This window comes from Rhodamnia argentea, chromosome 9 (assembly GCF_020921035.1).
Source record: "Rhodamnia argentea isolate NSW1041297 chromosome 9, ASM2092103v1, whole genome shotgun sequence".
NCBI lineage: Eukaryota > Viridiplantae > Streptophyta > Magnoliopsida > Myrtales > Myrtaceae > Rhodamnia > Rhodamnia argentea.
This window is the reverse complement of record NC_063158.1, coordinates 25,477,580-25,500,145: the sequence shown is the minus strand read 5'-3', so window position 1 is coordinate 25,500,145 and position 22,566 is coordinate 25,477,580. Positions and strand designations below refer to the sequence as shown.

At 41.0% G+C, this 22,566-nt stretch overlaps 2 protein-coding genes across 2 annotated transcripts; one reads left to right on the top strand and one right to left on the bottom strand.

The window, feature by feature from the left end:
• Positions 1–492: 492 nt before the first annotated feature.
• Positions 493–3,408, bottom strand: LOC115743004 (serine/threonine/tyrosine-protein kinase HT1). Its single transcript, XM_030677579.2, has 3 exons — positions 2,287–3,408; positions 1,266–1,721; positions 493–884 (listed from the first exon to the last, which is right to left on the bottom strand). The coding sequence occupies exons 1-3, from the start codon at positions 2,701–2,703 to the stop codon at positions 633–635; spliced, it is 1,125 nt and encodes a 374-aa protein (XP_030533439.1). The 5' UTR covers positions 2,704–3,408; the 3' UTR covers positions 493–632.
• Positions 3,409–15,106: 11,698 nt separating this feature from the next.
• On the top strand, positions 15,107–18,548 carry LOC115742920 (uncharacterized membrane protein At1g16860). Its single transcript, XM_030677456.2, has 4 exons — positions 15,107–15,875; positions 17,119–17,274; positions 17,622–17,833; positions 17,973–18,548. Exons 1-4 carry the CDS (start codon positions 15,138–15,140, stop codon positions 18,163–18,165), a joined length of 1,299 nt encoding a protein of 432 aa, XP_030533316.1. The 5' UTR covers positions 15,107–15,137; the 3' UTR covers positions 18,166–18,548.
• Positions 18,549–22,566: the final 4,018 nt, after the last annotated feature.

Below are 22,566 nucleotides of genomic sequence, written 5' to 3'. Positions count from 1 at the left end.
ACAGTCCTTCCTCAGGTACTGACTCGGGTCGTCCAGAAGAAGAAATAAGAGTTCCTCTGTAGTCACTCCAGCATCAAATTTCCACCCTATCTTGAACTGCAGATCGAATGTGTCCGAGTTTGTGTCACAATCTTTATTACCATCTCTACACCAGAATTGGCAGTGCTGCAGTGGTCATATCGGACAAACTCATGCTAAATTAGCTTCCTAATCTGGCAGATACCATACCAGAGTTAATCGGCCTTGATGCCATCGACTGTTACGAGGAATTCGATTCACCGATGATAGGCCAGTACTTACCTTCTTTCCTTTCGCGCAAACCCTCCCTTTTTCCCCCACCAAGTCACCATATCTAGCTGTGTCGTTCATTTCAAATTGTCGAGGCATGTTGTTGCCCTTCTCTAAGTACTTCGAACAGACGAATCGATCCCACAATTAAATAATAAAAAAAAGGAAGAAAAAAGGGTAAATTTACAGTGCACCCTATCTTCCTAACTCTTTGAGCGCGACGTTTGTGATGGCAAATAAACAAATATACAATCACTTCATACTATAGTGCACGTCAAATGTACACGGCCAACAGACGACTAATCATGAAGAAAACAATAGGTATACACCTTTAGAATCAAGCGTCAGGCATGTACAGGTACAGACGAGCTCATGGACGACACGCAACCCTTCAAGCGCTCGACGATGTGCGTCCGGCTAACCAGCGACGAGTGGGAAGTGAGAGGAAGCCCTTCCTTGACACACTCATCGTACTTCTCTAGCACACCCACGATGTCGCTGAAGTCCGGACGCTTGGAAGGGTTTGCTGCCCAGCAACGCTTTATCAGGTGGGCAAGCGCAGGCTGACAGCTCTCCGGCAGCGGAGGCCTTTCATTCTGTCAGATAAAAAGATCAGAAACGAGTCATGGAACGGTGTCTCTCCAGACTGCATTTGGAAGAAAACAACCATCTTATGTAGCACATGGTGTCGGTGCAAACGCCAGATCGAAAATTTATTGAGATATCCAACAGGAGCAGCAATCAAATTTATCTATCAAGAATAAGAAGGCCAAACTCAATCAAATCATTGGTTTTTCAACTAAGAAAAGACTCAATCAAGACCTTTGATGTAAGTTGCAGGCTAAAACAATCTCCTAATGAAGTGCCAAACAAATGGCGACACGAGAAGCTCTATGGGAGAAGTTGCAAGAAGATACCAAAACAGAAACAAGATCTGAAAGAAAGCAACATATTTGTATGCAGATCGGCCATCTAACCTTCTCTGCCACGGCGAATGCTGCCTGCACCGGCGTCATTCCTTGGAAAGGAAGCAGGGCCGTGGTGAGTTCCCACAGAACAATGCCAAAACTATACACGTCGACCTTACGAGTGTAGGACTTCTCCTTGATCATCTCTGGCGCCATCCAACGGTAAGTCCCCTTGTTCCCTTTGCTTTCTTGGCACTGTGTTTCTAGACACGAAGTGCCGAAATCCGCCACCTTTACTCGCATTTCATCATTAAGAAGTAAGTTATTCGACTTTAGGTCCCTGTGGATCACCCCTTGAGAATGAAGGTACTCCATCCCTCGGGATATATCAAGAGCTAACCTTAGGATGGTCTCGATCGACAGAGAGTAAGGCTCCTTCTTGTTGAGATACATTCGCAGATTTCCTTGCGACATGTATTCGGTGATGATGCAGTATACTGGGGGCTTCTTACAAGCTGCGATGAACTGCCCAAAATGATGGGTCACCAAGTTTGCAATAGTGAGCTCTCTAGGTTCAAATTGCCGAGCTAATTAACACATGCCGAGTATGCAAGCCTCATCTTTCTGCCTTAATTTTCAATATAAAGAGTTCAACGTGCAAACAGATTGAGCCAGAAACCTTCCTTGGAGTCAGATTGATTATATCTATGGAAGGTCTCGGCACATTTATGCAGCATTTGAATTGGAGACTAGTTTATCACATCTCCACGGCTTCGCTATGGTGCATCATCACGCTAATAAACCAGTACATGAATTCCTTTTGCAGTACCGAAGCATTAGACACATCTTCTTTCAATTCGACCTACTGGTTAACCACACTCAGGAAGGCCTCTTGGTTTATATCAACAGATCAGCGAAATGTCTTAAGTCTGCCGGTATTTAAGCGAAATTGACTAAACGTCCGCTTTTCTACAATACTAAACTGATGTCACTCCGCAACATGTAACGGTAATAACAGAAAGAAACGCTATCACCTATACATATGACAAGAATGCTTCATGTCTGAGAATTTGAGAAAAGAAAATGTCACCTGGACTATGTTAGGATGAAACAGACGCGAGAGCAATGCGACTTCAGATTTAAACTGCTGCTCTAGCAGAGCTCTAGTCTCTTCCTTCTGATTCGGAATCCTCACCATCTTCACTGCCACCGCTCTCTGCTTATAGATTCCGCGATAAATCCGACTGTGGGCACCCGAAGCGAACTTGTTGCCTATGAACAGCTGAGAGAGATCGGCCGTCCACTCTTCTTGATCTTCCCTTGATGCTTCCCAGGCTTCCACATTCTCAGACTCCAATATCATCGACCACGACTCCAAGCTATCGAACCTCTTCCTCTCCATGTTCTCCATGTCAGAACTCAAGTTGGTTCTTGAAGACGAGGGTGCCGAGAATCGCTTGCTCTTGGATTTCCTCAAGCGAAACATGCGGAAACATGAGGTGGCCATTGGAGCTTCAAAGAGAGACAGAGAGGGAGGGAGAAAGGGATGGCTACTTAGCAAAGAGAGTCTCTCGATGAGAACCGATCAAAAGGAGTGGCTTTTCCTCCTGAATGTGTGGATTGATTTCAGGAAGTGCATGAACTGATTCAGAAACATGGGTTCTGGTGGAGCGTGTGAAAGAGAGAAAGATGTTCATGAATCAAGAACATAAACTTCTCAAAAAAAGGAAAAAAGAAAAAAAGACGAAGAAAGAAAGAAACAGAGAAATGATAAGGCAATATATCAGAGGTTACAGGGGATTGAAAAACAGAGAGAGAGGGCTGAAATTCGGTGTTTTCTGCTTTCCATCTCCGAATAGACACGGCTTTTCAATAGAGGAAGAAAGAATTCTCAAGGAAAGCCTCAGGAAAGCAGAGGATGCTGATCTTGGTGAATGAAAGGCATGAAAGGGCAAGATGAGCTCATGGGGTTCCCTGTTTTTTCTTCTCTTGTCCAGAATTGAAGTGAAAAGAAGAGTTTTTTTCTCATGAAAAATGCAGGTTTTGAAGAGGAGGGAGGGGGAGAGAGTCTAGAGTTTCACGGTTTCGGGAGAAGAGGATGAGGAGATTAGGTTTGTTTAGCAGTAGAAAGACAAGCTCGAAAGCCAGAGAAATTTTCAGGGGCGTCTCGTGATTGCTTGGCTCAAAAGCAAAAAGACTTCTTCCGTTTTGAGATTTGAGAGAGAGAGAGAAGGACGCCGCTTTCTTTTTTAGAAAATTGCTTTGCTATATCGTTTATAGACCGAATCTAACTCTCCTGTTTCCTTTTGTTTTTTTTTTTTTTTTTGTTTCCGTTGCTTTTTTGCATCATCAAAAGCCAAGTGGCCATGCTGCAGGGCGAAGAGAGATTCATGCGTTTGGTTCAACTTTTCCGGATTAAGTCTTTAGAAAAATTGCATAGATCTAAAAGAATGGCAAAAAATTATATAGCAATCATGGCGGAACCCATCACCGATCTTATGCCCGACATTCTACCGTCATGCCGTCATACCGTCATGCCAACAAGATCCTCTTTTTTTTTTTTCGAAATACAAATAGTTTTTGATAAAGTATTATGGAAAGGTGCATTGTGAATCAGCTTTGGTCTAAAGATTGTTTGGAAAAAAAAAAAACTAGACATATAAAGGACTTTTCGTTATCAGTTTTGAGTTAATAAATAAGCAAAAATTTACTTGCAACTGCTGGCAATGGTTGGATGTTGGTGAGCCAAATCTGACACCGGAGGACTGTCGCCTAAGGCGGTGCGTGCGGCTGCAGGAAAGTTCGTGGGACCCTAGGTGAGGCTCGCCGGCGCTGGATCTAGCTACTGATGGTCAAATCTAGGTTTTTTCCGGCAACGTCAACGCGAAGTGAAAATGGTCAGGGTAAAGCATAGCGAGAGCAATCAAAAAAATGCCAAAGCCCCAAGATGGGTACTATATCACGTAACGATTGAGGAAGGTTGCTCGACTCGAGGGCTGTACGAAAATTATTTCCTTCCTAACGCAAAAGGAACAGAACATAGTTTATTCGCTGGGTTATGCTAGCCTGGGCATCTTCCATATAATGTGCTACGGCCTTTCAAAAGCAAACCGAATTATAAAGCTACAAGAACAAAGACCAATGGAATTTGGGTGACTTAAATAGTACGTTTTTAGAGATGTTCCAATTAGAAAACAACTGTTTCTTCTTGCAAAGAGTTTTGAGGTCCAATCCCACACAGCTTTTTTGGTCGATAGCATTTCCTATTTTCATAACAATAGGAGTAGGTGAATTTTGAAATTACTTTTTTTCTTTTTTTTTGCCAGAGAAATATGTCAAAATAACTTTGAAAAGGGATTTTTCAAGAAATAGTCCATGAGAGTTTTTAACTATTAATCATGTATTAGAACTGTAGAAAAAGTTATCAAAAAAAGTCATAAACTTATTACAGTTATGTTAGTTTAGTCTTAAATCTTTTTTTTTTTTTTTGCCAATTGAATCTTAAACCTTTTGCATTTGTGCTAATTCAGTCCATCTAGCCAACTTTGCCTACCGGATGCTAACGTGACAATTTTAAATAATACTATGAATTGTTTATTTATTTATTTATGTATTTTTCCTTCTCTCTCTTCCTCCAACCGATCGCCAGCCGGCGACCGACCGCAGGCGAGGGCGAAGCTCGCCCTCAACCTCGCCATGGCTAGCCAAGGCCGAGCTTGAGCAGCGACGGCGAGGTCAAGATCCCCCAAATCGGGTGAGGCTCGACCGACCTCACCCTTACCTCTGGCAATTCGTGACCACCTGGAGGAAGAAGGACAAGAAAAAAGAAAGAAAGTAAAAAAAAAAAGGAAAATAAAAAATTTGAAAAAACATTAAAATAAAAATTGCTAAGTCAGCACCTCTTGGCCAAAGTTAGTCGAATGGACTCAATCGACATAAATGCAAAAGGTTTAAGACTCAATTAGCAAAATAAAATGTTTAGAATTGAATTGACACAATTGTAATATGCTTATGATTTTTCTGGTAATTTTTTCTTAATCATGTATTAGAATTGTATTGCCCGAATCACTACTATGCGTCCAAAACATATGTTGTAGCCAAAACGTGCATAATTTTTAATCATTTGATTGAGCAATTTCTCGAGCCTTCTTTTAATTCGTTCAAAATGATACTTAGTCGCACGAACGAATCGCACTTTTCCGAATGATGCCACAACTGGGGTAGGGTAAGGAACAGTCTCGCCAAAGGCAGGTGCAGAAGCAAACATCCAATCTCTCCAGGAAAGCTGGAACCAAGCGAGGCTGCCTGGTCTATTTGGCAACCGATTGACATTTTGTTTGACCCAAAGTCCCAAACATGTTACTGTCATATGACTTAGTAGCAGAGGTGATCGGTTCCCGATCGGGCTCGGTTCCCCTCGGGAATCAAGAACCGAATCGGTGGTCTCGGTTCTCATTTTTCCAGAATCGGAAACCGAACCACCGGTCCGGTCCAAGACTCGGGCGGTTTCATTGGACCGGACACATGCCAAAAAAAATATGTATCATTCCTAATATGGAGCACATGAACTTGGTTACTTTCAAAAAATAAAACAGAGTGTAATTAAAAAGACTTCTACATAGGAGAATAAAAAATAGAGAGTGCCAATAGATTCTCAATTTGGTAAAATCTTTTGGACACCCTTAACAAGTAAAGAGAGGGTAACTTTAAAAAAAAAAAATTCAATGCATCTGATCCGAACGGTCCAATCCTAAGAATCGGGAACCGGACCTCCGGTCCGAGCAGTTCCGGTCCGGATGGTCCGATTTGCTCACCCCTACCTAGGAGTGAAGTTTGGAGGGTTGGTCCAAAAGAAGTTGAATTTTTTTTTTTTTTAAACGACGAGGACGCTGGCTTTAGATAGACATGGCCATGACCTTTCCAATCTCTTCAATAACGGCAATTCTTTTCTTGTCCTTACGTTCGGAATCTATCGTCCCACCATCCGAAGGGACTGATCATGAACAAGTTGCTTACGCTTTTGATGTAACATTTAGAGCTAAGAATAGGTTAAAAACAATCTATTACGGATGGTTTAAATTGTGTACGACCTTGGTCATCGAGAGAGGCTGGCCTTTTCGGAACCTTTTCCCTTTCTTTTCTTTGTCTTTTCTAGTTCTTCCATTCTTCTTCCTTTAACCGGTCAACGGACCTTGATGACTACCCAGAGGCAAAAGCCAGCGAGGCTCGACCCTCGCCAAATCCAGCAAGTTCGAGCCTTGCCCAACAAAAAAAAAAATCGAAAAAGATGTTGTTAAGAATTGTCTACGTCGGTGCTGGCAGCGTCACGTCGGTAATTTTAGGCTAAAATTGACCTAATGGATTGAATTAGAACAAATGCAAAAGGTTTATGACTCAATTGGTAAAAAAAAAAGGTTTAAGACTGAATTAGCACTATTACAATAGATTTAGTACTTTTTTGGTAATTCTCCCCTTTTTATTAATATTTTGAGAAGAACAGGCTCTTCACCTTTTTAAGAGAGCATCTAATTTCTGTCCTGATATGCCTCTAGGCTTTGTGACCGACGGGCTCAAGAGGCCCAAGAATTATCCATTCCCGCACACTCATCCAAGTACTTGGCCAATTGGACCTTTTGATCAAGGTTTTTCTTTCGGGCAGACCATGAAACAAGGTTGAGATTCGATCGTTTCGACTTATTTTTCGTTCTTCACTTTTGAAATCTGGTGCAGACGTAGGCATTCAGACCATAAATCGCAAATGTGTTTGGTATGACAAAAGGGAAAGAGGTGTAAAGTGACACGAAGAATGGAACCCCAATATATAGTTGGGCACATTATGATGCTTTGAAGAACTAGATCTCTTATAAAGTTTAGGTCCCCCATTTTGGGAAAGCAAAGGTTCTTTCTTCGAAATTCCTTCGCCTTAATTTGGCTTAATCATCTGACGAGCTCTATCCTTTGGGAATTTCCATCGATCCGTTTCGATTTTCCTACTATTTCATGCAAACCTACCCGATTGTCAATAAATATTCAGAACACATGTGACGGAATGGCACAACATCGCGAGTGGCTTAGTTGTGTCGGGGCATTGATGAAAATATATAGGCAAATTCGGGAACGACATTGATAATTAGACATTTTTGGATCTAATTGAAAGAGCCCTTAAAGTTCAAGGTCCGTTTTTAAAAAAAAAAATCTTGGTGTTTGCTATTATCTTTTTTTGGCTCTTTACTTAGCAAAGGAAATAGGAACGGAGCCACATGAGTACCACCAATCAAATTTAACTAAGTTTAGCTTGTCTTATAAAAATTGAAGATCAATGTACTGAGGCTAGATCTTACAAACATTGGGCATGTTGCATAAAGTAGGCATAGTTTGCGAGTAAATATAGAGAAAAAGTTATTACACCAACTTCTAATAGCTTGAGCTTGTTTATGCATTGTATATGATTTAACGATTTTCAGGGAAAAAGGAACTAAATTGCAATTTGTGTCCTTTGAGCAAAGCATAAGAATTAGAAGGAAAAAAAAAGCGCGGGGGGGGTTAGGGGGAAGATAAGCAGGGAATCGTTTCCACAGAAACAAATGAATTGTGATTCAAGTCGTGAGCGAGTTAGCACCGAAAAAGGAAGGATAAACGAGAAATTTATGAAAATTCGAATTTGTGATCTATATGTTTAATTACAAATGACAATATTAATGTGTATGTTGCGGGTAACATATCCGGAAACTTCATAATTGTTGATGCAGTTGCATTTCGTCATTGGGATATAAGTCAGAATATGATATATTTTATTATATCATGTATTTGGCAACTGTCTAAGATAGGATAAAAGGGATATAGTCAAGATTTAAAAAAAAAAATCCGAAGGGAGAGAGTAGGATAGACCAAGATAAAATTTCTCTAGAGAGCAAATATGAGAAGAACCGGATTTCTCCCATAATAGCCACCTTTCCTCCGTGTTGGGCCGCTTCTCCGCCACGTCGGGCCACCTTTCTAGCGAGGGACAGCTGTCCAGCGGCGATGACCGCCGTCAAGTGTAACAATCTCTCCAGCGATACCAAGCTAGGGTTTTTGATCGTAAAGCTGGGTATCTCCACAACCTTATTAATTAATCAATTGTTTGGCATGATATGAGATAATGTCCCTCGTTCTTTAACCGCTTTAACCTTTTCAACATATGAAAGGGGTCTCGATATGTTATGAAGAACTTAACTTTCAAAAGGGGTCTCGACATTCAAAAGGGCTTTCTTGGACATTCGAAATGGCTTCCAATGGACGATCTACATGAGTGCATCTTTAACATGCAAAAAGAGACAGGATAATTATATTGTTCAACATTTGTTTATTCACTCGACAAGACAATGAGCAAAGCTAGAGGGTCATTCTCTAGGAATTTGACTCCAAATCAATACCCCCGATTCTACAGGTCGGCTCCATCGATGTTATGCCCGAATTCAAATATCACAAATCTCTGCTCAATAATTAATAACTCACTCATCAAAACTCATCATTGAATAACTTCTAAAGCATCCTGATGTTTTAACAAAATAAAGTCGATCTAAGCTATATTTTGCCTCTGTTTATTTGACTTTGAATTTGTTGTTCACCAAACAATAGATAGGATATGACAAAATTCCTGGATTTCTTATCATATCATTCCAGTCCTATTCTGGCTAGAAATCCAAATGACTAAACGTACGATTTTCCATCCGATGGGCCATTTTTTTCTTGGGAAAAGTACAAAAAAAAAAAATCCTAAACCTATTTAGTCTTAAACTTTCAATTGTGCCACTTAATCCGAAATATTTTCAATCTTTGACAATTGAGTCTATCTATCCAATTTATGCAGTAAATTATTGACATGGATGTCGGCGGTCCTACATGGCACGACCACGACCCATAGATCTAGCAAGGGCCAACTCTCGCCAGCCCTCAATAAAAAAAAAAAAAAAAAAGCAAAGAAAAAAGAAAAGAAAAAACCCAAAAAATTAAAAAAAATTTAAAAAAAAGTCCACATTAGCGCCGCTCATCCCACGTAGGACAACCGGTGATTGCTAACCTAAATTGGTCGGATGGGCTTAATTAACAAAATGTGAAAATGTTTAAATTAGTATAATTGAAAAGTTTAGAAGTGAATTAATACAACGACTTTCTTTTTGTACTTTCCCCCTTTTTCTTGCATGTTTCATGTCTAAATTCTAGCCGGCTTTTACAACCTAGGTTAAAAAATATTATCAAATCATTAAAGACAAATTGAAAATAACGGTGTCGGTGACAAATATGACGCGTACTATTGAACTTTTGTGAACATCAAGGATCCTAAGCTCTTAATGCGATAACTTTATCTTGACATGATCATTCTTATAAGCTCCACATTATCAATTTAGCACGACCATGTGCGCATGGTCTGTGACATGATTGGACCACCGTATTCCTTTTCCTTTTTCAATATGCATTACTTGAAGATTAAAACAGATCAAATTGAAGAACAAATAAATCGAATAAAGGAAGCTTGACATTTACTTAAGTATAGTGATTAGGGTTTTGTTTGGTTTCAACTCCTAATACACATTTTTCACTCGCTTTTGCTTTCCTATTCTGATCGCACCCAATTAAAACCAAAACAAAATTGTGATTACTTAGCAATTTGGGGTTGTGTACAATTACGAGATATTGGTTCCATTGTAGGTTGCGAGATCGTTGCCTGAAACCTACTCTATATGCTTTGGTTCCCAAAAATCGGAACTAGCCTGCAATCGAACCAGGAAACTTAATCGGTTAGAGGCCGATTCCAAGGTTCAGAACCGAGCAACGGACGGCTTCTTCCAGTAAATGACTTGGAACCGATAGGGTAAGGCCAGTTTGGTTCAATTTGGCAGGTTCAAATCGGAAATCGTCCCAGTTGCTCACCCCCCCTATTCAATGACCGGTAAGCAATGTAAAAACAAAAAAAAAAAAAATGTCCAACAATCCAACTACTTCCCACGTGTGGTGTGCAAACCTGGGTGAAGAGCAAATATGGAACAGTAGCAAATCTTGTTTCAATCTCAAAACTACATCATTAATATAGCAAAAATACAGAGTGTACGAATGACCATCATTAAATAATTCAAAGATGGGGACGTTTTTGTTTGAATGACTGATGTTGCTACAAGGGTACGTGTCGCTGAACTCTTCCTCGCATTAAGAAAGCTAATTATGAAGCAATTCGATTAGCTTTACCTATTAACCAGCTTAAGAAATCTGTTCTTATTAAACTAAAGGCAAAAGAGACCGTCGTGCATGCTTTCATGCATAGCCTCAAAACATTTGATATTAGGAAATTGCAGTAGATTTAAGGTTAAAGAAACGATCACCAAAACCCTTAATTCCTTGTGAATTAAGATTCAACGCAAAATCACAACATACATAAAGAGTAGCAAGACAGAGAAATTGAAACGCAAAAGTTTATCCCGATTCATCCTTAAACTAGGCTATATCTAATAAATTATTCCATTATAATTAACATATCGCACATCTCTGTTGCATCACTCGATTACAATCGAAAAAGAACGTGTGTACTCACACACAAGCAATAGATATTTATGGGCCTAAACTTAAATTACCAATAAAACATGAGCTCAAACTATAATGGCTATCTAGTGGCTTGAGGGCGCTCGCCCCATGACCTCTGTCGGAGCAACTTCCCCCCGACCCTTGCCCGCCCATCGAGATGCTTTCCTATCGATATGAAATATGAATCACACCTCAACATTATGCCATTCAAAAAAGACACGGAAGCGTATTGAGATTCTTTAGCCTCCTCAGAAACATGATTTGATTAGAGAGGCAATGAGAAATGGGGTCTCTCTTGTTGACCCCAAGTAATCACGAGTCATAATTTTCGAATAGAGAAACAGATTCATCTCTTCCACTAATCATTTCATATGACAAGTTGCTGCTTTCCTAGGGCAAGAACATGCATGGTCCCAACGCAGTGTGGCCCATTTAATCATTCTAAATCCTTTTCTCATCCTTAAAACATGTGTTTTAGATTCCCCCAATGCATTGACTAATCCATTGACCGTCCCCTACAAAACCGGACCCAACGAAGGCCTTATGAAAAAAAAATTTGGATCCCCTAACATTGAGATTTTCGTGACATGCGTGACATTACTCAAATCAGGCCATTCAAATGAAAATAAACGGCTTGATTTGAGCCACGTTGTGCGTTAAAAGGGAGGGAAAAAGTGTGGGTGAGAATTTTTTTGGGGGTTTGAAAAATTTTAAATCTCAAGCGTGGCTCAAATCAGGCCTTCCATTTTCATTTTGGACGGCTTGATTTGAGTAATGTCACATAAATCTCAATATTAGGCGATTCGGATCTATTAAAAAAACCCAGCAAGTTCATTCAATCTTTTGATTCGCGGAGCATGAGTATTTTGACTAACTTAGTGGAAAGCAATTGGAAATTAGGGCAAGATGCCAGTTTCAAGGCTCACGAAACTCTCGAAAGAAGGCGTGCAAGCACAAGTGCATCATCGTGCATGGAATCCATCCTTTTCAAAGCTTTAAAAGCTTCAAAGTGACCCCAAAGGGCCAAAAGTCCTTTGGGCCAAAAAAGGAAAAAAAAGGAAAAAATTTAGAAAAAGGGAGGGTGACCCAAAAGTGCTTTATGTGAATTCTTTCATCAAGATTGACCCCCCCCCCAAAATGTTTTCAATTTTATTTGTATCTTCTTTATCTCGTTACGTAAAACTCGTTACACAGGATTGAACACGAAATCCGCAACGCACCCATTAATTAGGACTATAATCTCGCAAGTAATCTGAACACGAAATCCGTGACGCAAATAAGCAAACAAAAAAAGCTGAAAATATATATAAAAAAAGTTAGATTTACATAAATCTATGCAGAATAGGACTCATAGTCGGTGTCCAAAATGCCAATTTCCTCTAAAATTGACAAAGAAAAGGATGTCAAGTGGCTATCACATTGCTACATGGCAAAAAAAAAAAATGCTACTTTTTCCCGTACAGGGACATTTTCGTCCACATGCGCCAGCTTTCGGGAGAACTGGAGCTGCATCTCACGACCGATCGACTCGCCCACGAGGCGTGAATTCTCAGTTTTACCCTCCGTCGGCTCAAAAATAGCTAAAAACATCCTCATCAATGTTCCTGTTGTTTCGACCAAAACAAAAAAATGAAAAAATGTTCCTGTCGTTAAATAGCGATTTCTGTCTGATTTTGCCGATCAGGACGCTAGATTTTGCTGTTTGCCGCGATTTGCATCATCCAATTCGCAATCGCGAGAAAAGTCAAACAAAAAACTAATCTTTCGCGAGCCTGTTCGCGGACGATAATTCCGTCACGGACCGAGCTCATCTCGAGTCTTATTGATTATCGATGTAAACAGTGACAAGACATTATTCAATTCAGTGCACAATCAACTTTGATATGATTGAGATGTTCGTTTTGATGGAACATGAGTCAAATTGAATGAGATAAATATTTGTATTTACTTTTGGCCTCCTCGCGATTACATTATGCGAACGAAGAAATGTATACATTCATTTAAGAAATTTCCATCATTCTGACATAAATTACTTATTTGCTCGAGGGCTCACTTAATTTCCCCGATCGGTTCGAGATCAAATATAAATTGTTCTAAGCACTCAAAAGTGAAGTTGAAAAGGGGACAATGAAGTCATAAACCTTGTTATAAAGGCACGATTGACTTTTAAAAATTTTAAAAAGTGTAATCAGGTCTTAAAATTTTTCACGAAAGTACAATCAAATTTTAAAATTTTCAAAAGGCGCCATCAACAAAAGGATTTGATTTCGTCATTTTAAGTGCTCTTTTTTTAAAGTTTTACGTTTTAATTGTACTTTCACCATAAGCTTTGGAATTTTCAATGTGGTTGTCTCGTTTGGAAAATGACACGTGGAAAGCACCCTTCATCACAATCCCAACGCTCATTTCATCTCGCCCCTCTGATTGGACAGTCCCGATGGGGAGGAGGAAAGGGGGCAAGGAGGGGGCCCATCATCAAGCCAGGTGGACCCCAGCAGCTGTCCCAAACAGCGGTCTAATTTACTGCCCATTCAATACGAAATTTCACTCTCGACTTACGATATTTTACTGAGAGAGAGAGAGAGAGAGAGTTTTAGCTCAGGAATTGATGGTGACAGCAAATCCAACCACTGTCCCAGACAGACAGGCAATACGCAACACAAATTCCACACACCATGTAATTAATTTTTTTTTATTATATACTTTTAAAATCGTCTCATAAAAATAGCAATTGGGTGGGGCCCCTCCCTCACTCAAGATGCGTTTGGCAGCGATTCCTCAGATAAACGGAATTGATTTTTCTTGATTCTAATTTCTGGGCTAATTTTGTCGAATTAGAACACGTTTGGTAACCGTAAAAAAAATTTCTGTGGTATTGTTTCTCAAAAGAGATTCCAAAACAAAAAAAAATCAACATTTTCCTTTATTTTTATTTCTACTCCGAATCCATTTGAGGGAACGATATCGTAAAATTTAATAATTAGAACAATTTACGTCACAAAATAGGTTTATCATTTTTATTTTTTTTTTGTGTTTTGAAAAGTAGAATCAAAATCGTTACCAAGAAGGCCATTACTTTCCGAAATTCAATTCAATTCAATTAATTTATTAATTTATATATTATTATTATATAATTTCTGTCTACATTTATTTATTTTTCAATTCAATGGAGGAGGCCCGGTTATGATGGGGGTGGGGGGTCGACCTGAGCCGTTGGATGGGGCTCTCATCGTTGAGACCGGATTGTAATCATGCAAATTGCTGCAAAGATCCTCTCTTCTTTCAGCAACATCTGTGCAGCAGGGCCCCACACCCCAAGCTTCCTTTTTTTTATTATTTTCTGGAATTTCAAGAGATTACCCATATGAAGAAAACCCACGTTAGTGAACAAACCTATATTAGTTTAACGATAATCATGGATTAAAAAGATTAATTTTTTTTTTAATTTTTTTTTTACTCTGACTGTGACAAGTGATGTGATAGAGATAGAAAGAAGGCATATATCTAAAGAACTGCTTTGACGGTGGCGGTAAAAGCATCTTCCGGGATTATATTTGGTGCTGCTCATGTTTCGATCATTTGATGCTGCTCATCATGTTTGCTCAATGTGGGATTCGGTTCTATTTACCATATTGCCCTTCTGAGAAACGCTTCGACCAGATCTTGGATTTATGCCACGTTATTTCCTTCCTTTTTCCTTATTTGTTTTTTTTTTTTGCTAAATTTACTTGCATTAAGCTGGAAAGAGGCATTGATCATGCAATTTGACATAAATTTGATTATTACTCTGTTTCCATATTAAACGAATTTTCTGATTTTTTTTTACCATAGTTGATAATACGAGATAAAATAACACAAATGGCCCTTGAACTTTGACTCAATGTATAATGTAATTCATAAACTTTTGATTTGACCAGTATGCTTCTGAACTTTAATCCAATATATAATGTGGTGTTGAACATATTCCAAAAATTCAGGGATTATGTTTATCAAAATTGAAAGTTTAAGGACGACATTGCACATTGAATTAAATTTCAAACTATTTGCGTTGTTATCTCGTAATATAATTGACGAAGAAGGGCAAAGAAGTAACTTGGGCCCATTGAGAAAAAAAGTTTCCGGTTACTTCCGAGAGGACTAAACGACAAAAATCCCAAAAATAAAAAATATTTAATATGTTTTATATATTTAATTTTTTTTTTCTTGCCTCCATTGGGGAGGAAAGCGCGCAGAGAGAGAGAGTGGAAGGACACAGACGTCATTATAACAATCCTACGACCCCTCTTTCGTCATTTCACGCACCACCCACCGTACACTCCTTCTTCTTCTTCTTCAAGCTCCACCACTTCACTCTCTCTCTCTCTCTCTAGGAAGGTCTCAGAGATGGGGAGTCGAATCCCTTCGCACCAGCTCAGCAACGGCCTCTACGTCTCGGGCCGGCCCGAGCAGCTCAAGGAGCGGCTGCCCACAATGGCGTCGAGGGCCGTGCCGTACACAGGCGGCGACGTCAAGAAGTCCGGCGAGCTCGGCAAGATGTTCGACATTCCCGTCTCCGGCGAGGGCCCACCCTCCCTCAAGCACTCCCGCCCCTCCTCCTCCTCCCAGCACAACAGCGGATCCGTCCGATCTGGCCCGAACTCCGGCCCCGTGCCCAAGCCTGGGTCCAATTCCGGCCCCGTCAAGAAGACCGCCTCGGGCCCCATGATTCCCTTAGCCCCGACGGGGCTGATCACCTCCGGGCCAATCGGGTCGGGCCCGCTCGGCTCGGGGCGGGCCAGGTCGGGCCAGCTGGAGCAGCCGGCGGGGACGGCGAAGGCGGTGTACGGGTCGGCGGTGACGAGCCTGAGCGAGGAGGCGAGGGTGGGGTTCAGGGTCTCGAAGGCGGTGGTGTGGGTGTTCTTGATAGTGGTGGCGATGGGGGTGCTGGTGGGGGCGTTCTTGATGGCGGCGGTGAAGAAGGCGGTGATACTGGTGGCAGTGGCGGCGGTGGTGGCGCCGGCGGTAGCGGTGGTGGCCTGGAACTGGGCGTGGAGGAGGAGGGGGCTGCTAGGGTTTGTGAGGAGGTACCCCGACGCGGAGCTCAGAGGTGCTGTCGATGGACAGTATGTGAAGGTCACTGGGGTAATAATCTCCAATTTCTTTAGTTTCGAGGTGGATTTTGTGGTTAGCTTAATTAATTAGTTTTTTATCCTTTGGATATTGTATCGAATTCTTTGGGTGTACTTTTCCTAAAAAAAACCTGTAATTTCCTAGTTTGAATGTAGAATAGGTCATCTGCTTGTGTAGAGGATTTGATACGATGTGACAGTTTACCTTAAAATGGTAGAATTTCATTCTTTGCTTATCATTTGATTGTCACGCTGAAATTGTAGTATGGCAAGCATAATTATGATAGTATAGGGAGATTTTGTTGATAGAAACGTTTTGGGCATATAGCTTGTTAAGTAAAGCAATGATTTTTATAGCAACAACTTTTATCCGTTTTCGAGAGTTTTCAAGAATCGAGAGTGCTCAATTTGGCGAATTATAAGACATGGGGGAACGAGTTCTTTTGCTATGAGACTGGCTTTTTTAGATACACCTAGAAATTGAATGGCTACATTTTTCTTAATGGTCCGCATGAAGTCGTTTTCAGATAATGCTTATGCTACTTCCTTTCAGGACCAGTTGAGTTTGAGTCTCTCTCTTTTGGGACTAGAAATTGACAGTTTGGAATCTGATATCTTGGCAAACTTGCAATTTGCGATTGCCTCGTAGTCTAATGGAGGAGAAATATGAGGCTAATGAGTGATTGCTGTTTAGTCAACATATTTTTGTGGTTATTATTCGTTGCATTGCAAAATGTGTTGGAAATGCCTGCTTGTTTGTGCTGGGCATGGTGTGCTAGCACTGTCTTTGTTGAAACAAGCTCTTCTCCTTCTGTGCCTTCCGCTTTGTTTCTTCTGTGTGGCCAAATTATTTGGCTGGTAAGGCCAGCGTTATTTTGAAGCGCCCAATGGCTAGGAAGAGGTTCACTTATTATCCACTGCTATTACATATTTCTGAACATCTGGTACTGATTTTGAAATTGCTATGAATATCTTCATCCATTGAGATCTTCGAAATAGTTTCTTCTTCCCTCTGCTTGTAACAAGCTGCTGATAGGTCTGTCACTCATTCTTTAGTGGAAAATAAACACTGTATGATTAGTATTTTCTTTGTATGCATTATGGGCGGTTGGCAATTGATTGTGTGCCGTCCTTCTATTTGATGCCAAACTTGCTCTGCCCAAAAAGTTCTGGCAATGGCTTGATACGTTTCTTTCCCATGTGACTGCATATGTCTTATTTTTTAGGAGAGTGCTTGATAACATTCTCTCTGGTAGGTTGTCACCTGCGGCAGCATTCCTTTGGAATCATCCTATCAGAAGGTGCAAAGATGTGTGTACATTTCGACAGAATTGTATGAATATAAAGGATGGGGAGGAAAATCTGCAAATCCGAAACACCGTTGCTTCTCATGGGGATGTAGACATTCAGAGGTAATAAATAGTCTTTCCAGTCGTTATGCTCACGATCTTGTTGAGTGTAGACTCATTGACTTTGTTGGCGAGTTTTGACATAACCTGATGACTCTTAAATTTGATGAACCTAACGATTGCTGGAAACTGCACTGTTTTCAATACCGCAATTTCTTAGTAACTTCTGTGTGGATTTGGCCTTTAAAGTCATTTTATATAGTTCCTCAAGAATTGGCACCAGTTATATGTTGATGTTTTGCTACTTTGTTCCTGTTCTCTAGTCTAGCAGTTCATGAACTTGGGGACCCAACTTGGCCTTCTTTTTCATAAAATGATCTAAGGATAACAATGTCGCATTTGCTGAACAGAGGTACATGGCTGACTTCTACATATCAGACTTCCAGTCGGGATTGAGAGCATTAGTTAAGGCAGGCTATGGAGCGAAGGTTGCTCCATTTGTCAAACCAACCACAGCTGTAGATGTGACCAAGGAAAAGAGAGATTTGTCTCCAAGCTTCTTGCGCTGGCTTGCAGAGCGTAGCCTTTCGTATGATGATCGTGTTATGCGCCTCAAGGAAGGGTATGCAATAGACAATAATATATCTATATCGTCCTTCCGCTTATTCTTTTAAAAGGAAGTCTAATGAGTAATAATCCGCTCCTGAAGATCCCCCTTCTATCTCTCTCTATGAATTTCTCTCTCCTGTTTTTGGCGTCAGATATATAAAAGAAGGAAGCACTGTAAGTGTCATGGGGGTCGTGCGACGCCATGATAACGTACTCATGATTGTTCCACCGCCGGAGCCCATATCAACGGGCTGCCAATGGGCCCAATGCCTCCTTCCAACCTACGTGGAAGGCCTTATCATGACGTGTGCAGACAACCAAGATGCTGACGTAGTGAACGTGTAAATACCACGGGGCTTCATCTTGTTATATTATTCACGACGTGCTCTCTCACGAATATGTCTAAACGATGGAAATACGACGGTTTCCTGTGAAAGACTTTCTGCTGTTTTGTGAGTGTTCTTGAAAGGGGCGAGGAAATGTTGCATCCCGACAGCTGATGATCGACGAGGGTTGAAGGGAATAGTTGAGACTCTAGAACTATCAATGATGCGCAGGTTGTGATGAAAGATCCCTCAAGGGGACAGAGTATATATTCCTTTCCACGAGGCTTAGGGGAAAAAGTGTATATTATTATGCTGCAGATTTCTGAATGTGGTTGATTTTATTATGTACATAAGTTGCAAGGCTTCTTCTGAGGAATGCAGAAAGTGGTTTGCTTCTCTTCAGATATACTAAATCCTAGGATGAAGATGAGTTGCTTAACTATTTATTCAGTTCTTTCTTTCTTTTCTCTTTTCGCTGTTATTTGACTGTGTAAGCATCGGTCCCTATTTATATTTCAAGTGTTAATTGCTTCTGAGCATCAGAAAAGAGTTCCGTGTATGGTGGTGGGTGCAATGTAGTGAACAAAATGGAAGGTCCAATGCAAGATCTGGGTCAAGTTGCCCAAAGCAAGTCTATTATCTCATCATTCAAGTTGCAATTTCAACAGTCATATCCATGATTAGTTTCATTGTCTATGTGAGAGCTCTGCAGCATCAGCGGCGGAGAACGTTTGCCTAAGACCTGCGATGGATGCTCGGACCAGACTCCTCGTCGGTTCTTTGCAGTAAAAAAAAAAAATACTCGGGAAGATTATACCCTTACAATTAACACGTGAGATTCACGGGCGTGCTGGGTCATTTGAGATAAACCCAAGTTCTCTTTTTGGCTGCTACAATTTGGGTGACAATTTTTTGATGAAGCTGCAAATTTTTTCACAAAATCTCTTTCTACACTAGTTGGAATATTCCCTTGCAAAACTTGATATTTATGCATCCAAGGAAAACTTTTGATGCATGCTCTAGTCGACCATTCAAAACAAGTAATGGTGACGTCTATCACACTAAGATTCGTGAGATGGGAGCCAAGAAGGGAGAACTTATTTTGCCAATTGCCACCTTTACAAACTCCTGCTTTATCTGTCTTTGGTGTAGACAAGTGACATGTGCTGAGATTTTCTGGCACAACCAATCGATCCCATGGCTGAGAAGAACCCAAGACTTAATGTGTCTTGGGCTAGTTTGCCCAGGGTTTTCTACCATTTTCTAACATATTCCCAAAGACGGGCCAGATGGTAACCATCCCCTGCCCTGAAACATTCCTATTTATTGTCGGTAGTTAGGTAGATGAGAAGATGCTATCTGAGTCATTAGATCGATATATAGATCAACGGTTATAATACAAGGTCATCTACTATATATAGGGTGTCTTCCTCTTCATTTGATCATCCACAAAAAGAAATGCAAAGAGCATTCCTCCTAGAGTCTCATGAATCGTCAAAAAAGTCTTAGCTTAGGCGCTCCAACCGTTCTACGGAAATTTAAACTGAAACTAAATGATATCCATAATAAATCCGATATCCCCATCCGAGGATGTGATGGAGCATAGGAGGCCAAAAATGTTATAACCAAGGTTGGTTTTTGAGATAACATACTATATATAGCAAGAGAAACATTGCCTCAACCAAGAAGGCACAAGCCCCGGGAGATTCATTCATAAGGATTTCTGAAATTCTTCAGGAGCTTAGGGATCTCATAGCCGAGCATGTCGTCAACGGCTTGTATCATCTTGGGCTATGGCTTTTTGAATTTGTTGATGCTATAGCCACTCAAGGACTCCTTGAAATGCTCGACGCTAGGAAAATCACCTTTCTGTAGATGGTATTCCCTTTGAACCTATTCCAAAGCACATATATCCATCAAGTAATCCGATGTCGGCCTAGGGAAGAGAGAGAAAGAGAGAGAAGGGACCTTGGCAAATTCATCTTCAAGACGAGGGCTAGTATAACTAGGGAACTTTTAAAACCATACATATTGCTTACAATCAGACAAAGGAAGAATGTACAAGTGGACAGCAGTTGAAACTCTCCGTCGTAGAAGCAATGCAAACCTCTCGGCCTTGCCCTTTCATTGCATTTAAGAGTACAGTCATTTATCGCATCGCCTGTTTAATGAAGGGATTTATCGAAACCGAATCAAACGATCACACAGAGAATCAAGAAAAATTGGAATGACGCACAAGATTACCCAAGTTCACCCCAAGATTAGGGCTACGTCCCGTAAAGAGATTTCACTATATTTTTCGGTTTACAGCCAATTCTTACTTACATAATGATAAAATCGAGCAAAATATATATGCCCCAAAAACGGGCTAAAAAACCTAAAACCTCTTAATTCCAACCATACGAGCCAGCTTAAATAAAAGCCCCGTCGGGAGGCGCCGCCCCCAAACCCTCGCATCCCGCGCGCAGGGGTAACATGTCGTTGGATAACACTTCAATTTCTCTAAGCTCACATGGGCATACACGGTGTGAGAAACAAGGGTCCCCGAAGTATTCGCCAACTCCAACATTCTCCCACTTGGTGGATACTTCGCGCAAATGAGAGCCCTTCCAATATCATTCTTCTTCAATCCATTCGCAGCAGAGCACCATTCAAACTTCGCACTTGTGACGACTTTAGTAAGGAAGTCCGAACTATTTTTTACCGTGTCGACCTTTGCAAGTCGAACCTCATTCTTCTCCACTTTTTCTACGATGAAATGATATTGAATATCAATGTGCTTTGTGCGTGAGTGAAACACCGGATTCTTGGCTAAATAAATAGCCCCTTGATTATCACATCTCACATCTGCAGCACCTTGTTCAAAACCGAGCTCCGAGCACAACCGTCGTAACCATACGGCCTCTTTTTCAGCATGAGTAAGAGCCATATACTCAGCCTCCGTAGAAGAAAGCGCTACCATGCTTTGCCTCCTACTCATCCAACTCAACGCAACACCAAACAATGTGAAAACATATCCGCTAGTGGACCGTCTCCTATTAATATCTCCACCCCAATCAACATCTACATGGCCTACGATATCAAGCATATTTCCATTCCCCGTACCTTCATAACACAAAGAAAAATTCGAAGTTCCACGAAGATACCCGAAAACTCTTTTGATCGTATTCCAGTGTTCTCTACCTAGGTTAGACATGTATCGGCTCAAGACTCCCACTGCTTGGGCTATATCCGGACGCGTGCACACCATAGCATATATCAAGCTACCCACCGCACTCGCGTATGGAACTCGGGCCATCTCTTCAGCTTCTTCATCCGTTTGAGGACATTGCTCCACGTATAACTTGGTCCCTAAAGGTATAGGAGTACCAATAGGCTTGCAATCTATTATATTGAATTTCTTCAAAATTTCTTTGATGTATTTCTCCTGCTCTAGCCACGGCTTCCGTTTCTCACGGTCCCTCTTAATTTGCATGCCCAAAATAAAATTTGCAGGCCCCAAGTCTTTCATTTCGAACTTTTTAGCCAACAAACTCTTCACGGACTTCACAATCTTCACGCTATTCCCGATCAACAACATGTCATCCACATATAGCGTGAGAATGACAAACCGATTGCCCGTCCTCTTCACATAAACACAATAGTCAGAATTTGAACGCACAAAATCAAGCTGGAGCATATATGTATCAAACTTCTGGTACTACATTCTCGGCGATCGCTTCAACCCATATAAGGACTTTTTCAATTTGCATACCAGATTCTCTTTTCCTTTTACTTCAAAGCCTTCTGGTTGCCTCATATATATCTCCTCCTCCAAGTCCCCATGAAGGAAAGCCGTCTTTACATCCATCTGTTCTACCTCAAGATCATATGCAGTTTCTACGGACAGAACAAACCGTATCGAGGTCAACTTCGTCACGGGAGAGAAAATCTCATCATAGTCAACACCCTCGATCCGAGAATACTCCTTGGCTACAAGCCTAGCCTTGTACTTCTCTACGGTCCCATCCGGTTTCAGCTTTCGCTTGAACACCCATTTACACCCAATTGCCTTTCTATCCTTAGGCAATTTACACAAGCTCCATGTTTCATTTTTATCAAGCGACCGCACCTCATCTATCATTGCGAGCTCCCACTAATTCGCATCATCCATGGATTTCGCCTCTTTTACGTAACTAGGATCATCTCCGGTAATGCTCAAAGCAAGAAACGTACTCAAAGCACTAAGGGAGTATCGAAATGGTACATTTCTTTCCCGCGTCGATCTCCTAAGAGCCGGCATGCTATCTGTATCTGAGTCTTCATCCGAATCTACATCCTCGACTTTGTTAATCGAGTCCCCTTGCTCCGATTCAAAATCAGATTCTACCGGCGTGTTTTGTGGAACCATCTTCATAGTTTCAGCTTTAGGACTTTCTTC

Bases quoted from the DNA above. Each gene is read 5' to 3' on its own strand.
- LOC115742920 (XM_030677456.2), top strand. From the start codon at position 15,138: ATGGGGAGTCGAATCCCTTCGCACCAGCTCAGCAACGGCCTCTACGTC. The intron at 17,275-17,621 runs GTAATAAATAGT...TTTGCTGAACAG, and splicing joins GGGGATGTAGACATTCAGAG to AGGTACATGGCTGACTTCTA. The intron at 17,834-17,972 runs GTATGCAATAGA...TTTTGGCGTCAG, and splicing joins GTTATGCGCCTCAAGGAAGG to ATATATAAAAGAAGGAAGCA.
- LOC115743004 (XM_030677579.2), bottom strand. From the start codon at position 2,703: ATGGCCACCTCATGTTTCCGCATGTTTCGCTTGAGGAAATCCAAGAGC. The intron at 1,722-2,286 runs GTGACATTTTCT...CATTTTGGGCAG, and splicing joins TTCATCCTAACATAGTCCAG to TTCATCGCAGCTTGTAAGAA. The intron at 885-1,265 runs GTTAGATGGCCG...TTTATCTGACAG, and splicing joins CATTCGCCGTGGCAGAGAAG to AATGAAAGGCCTCCGCTGCC.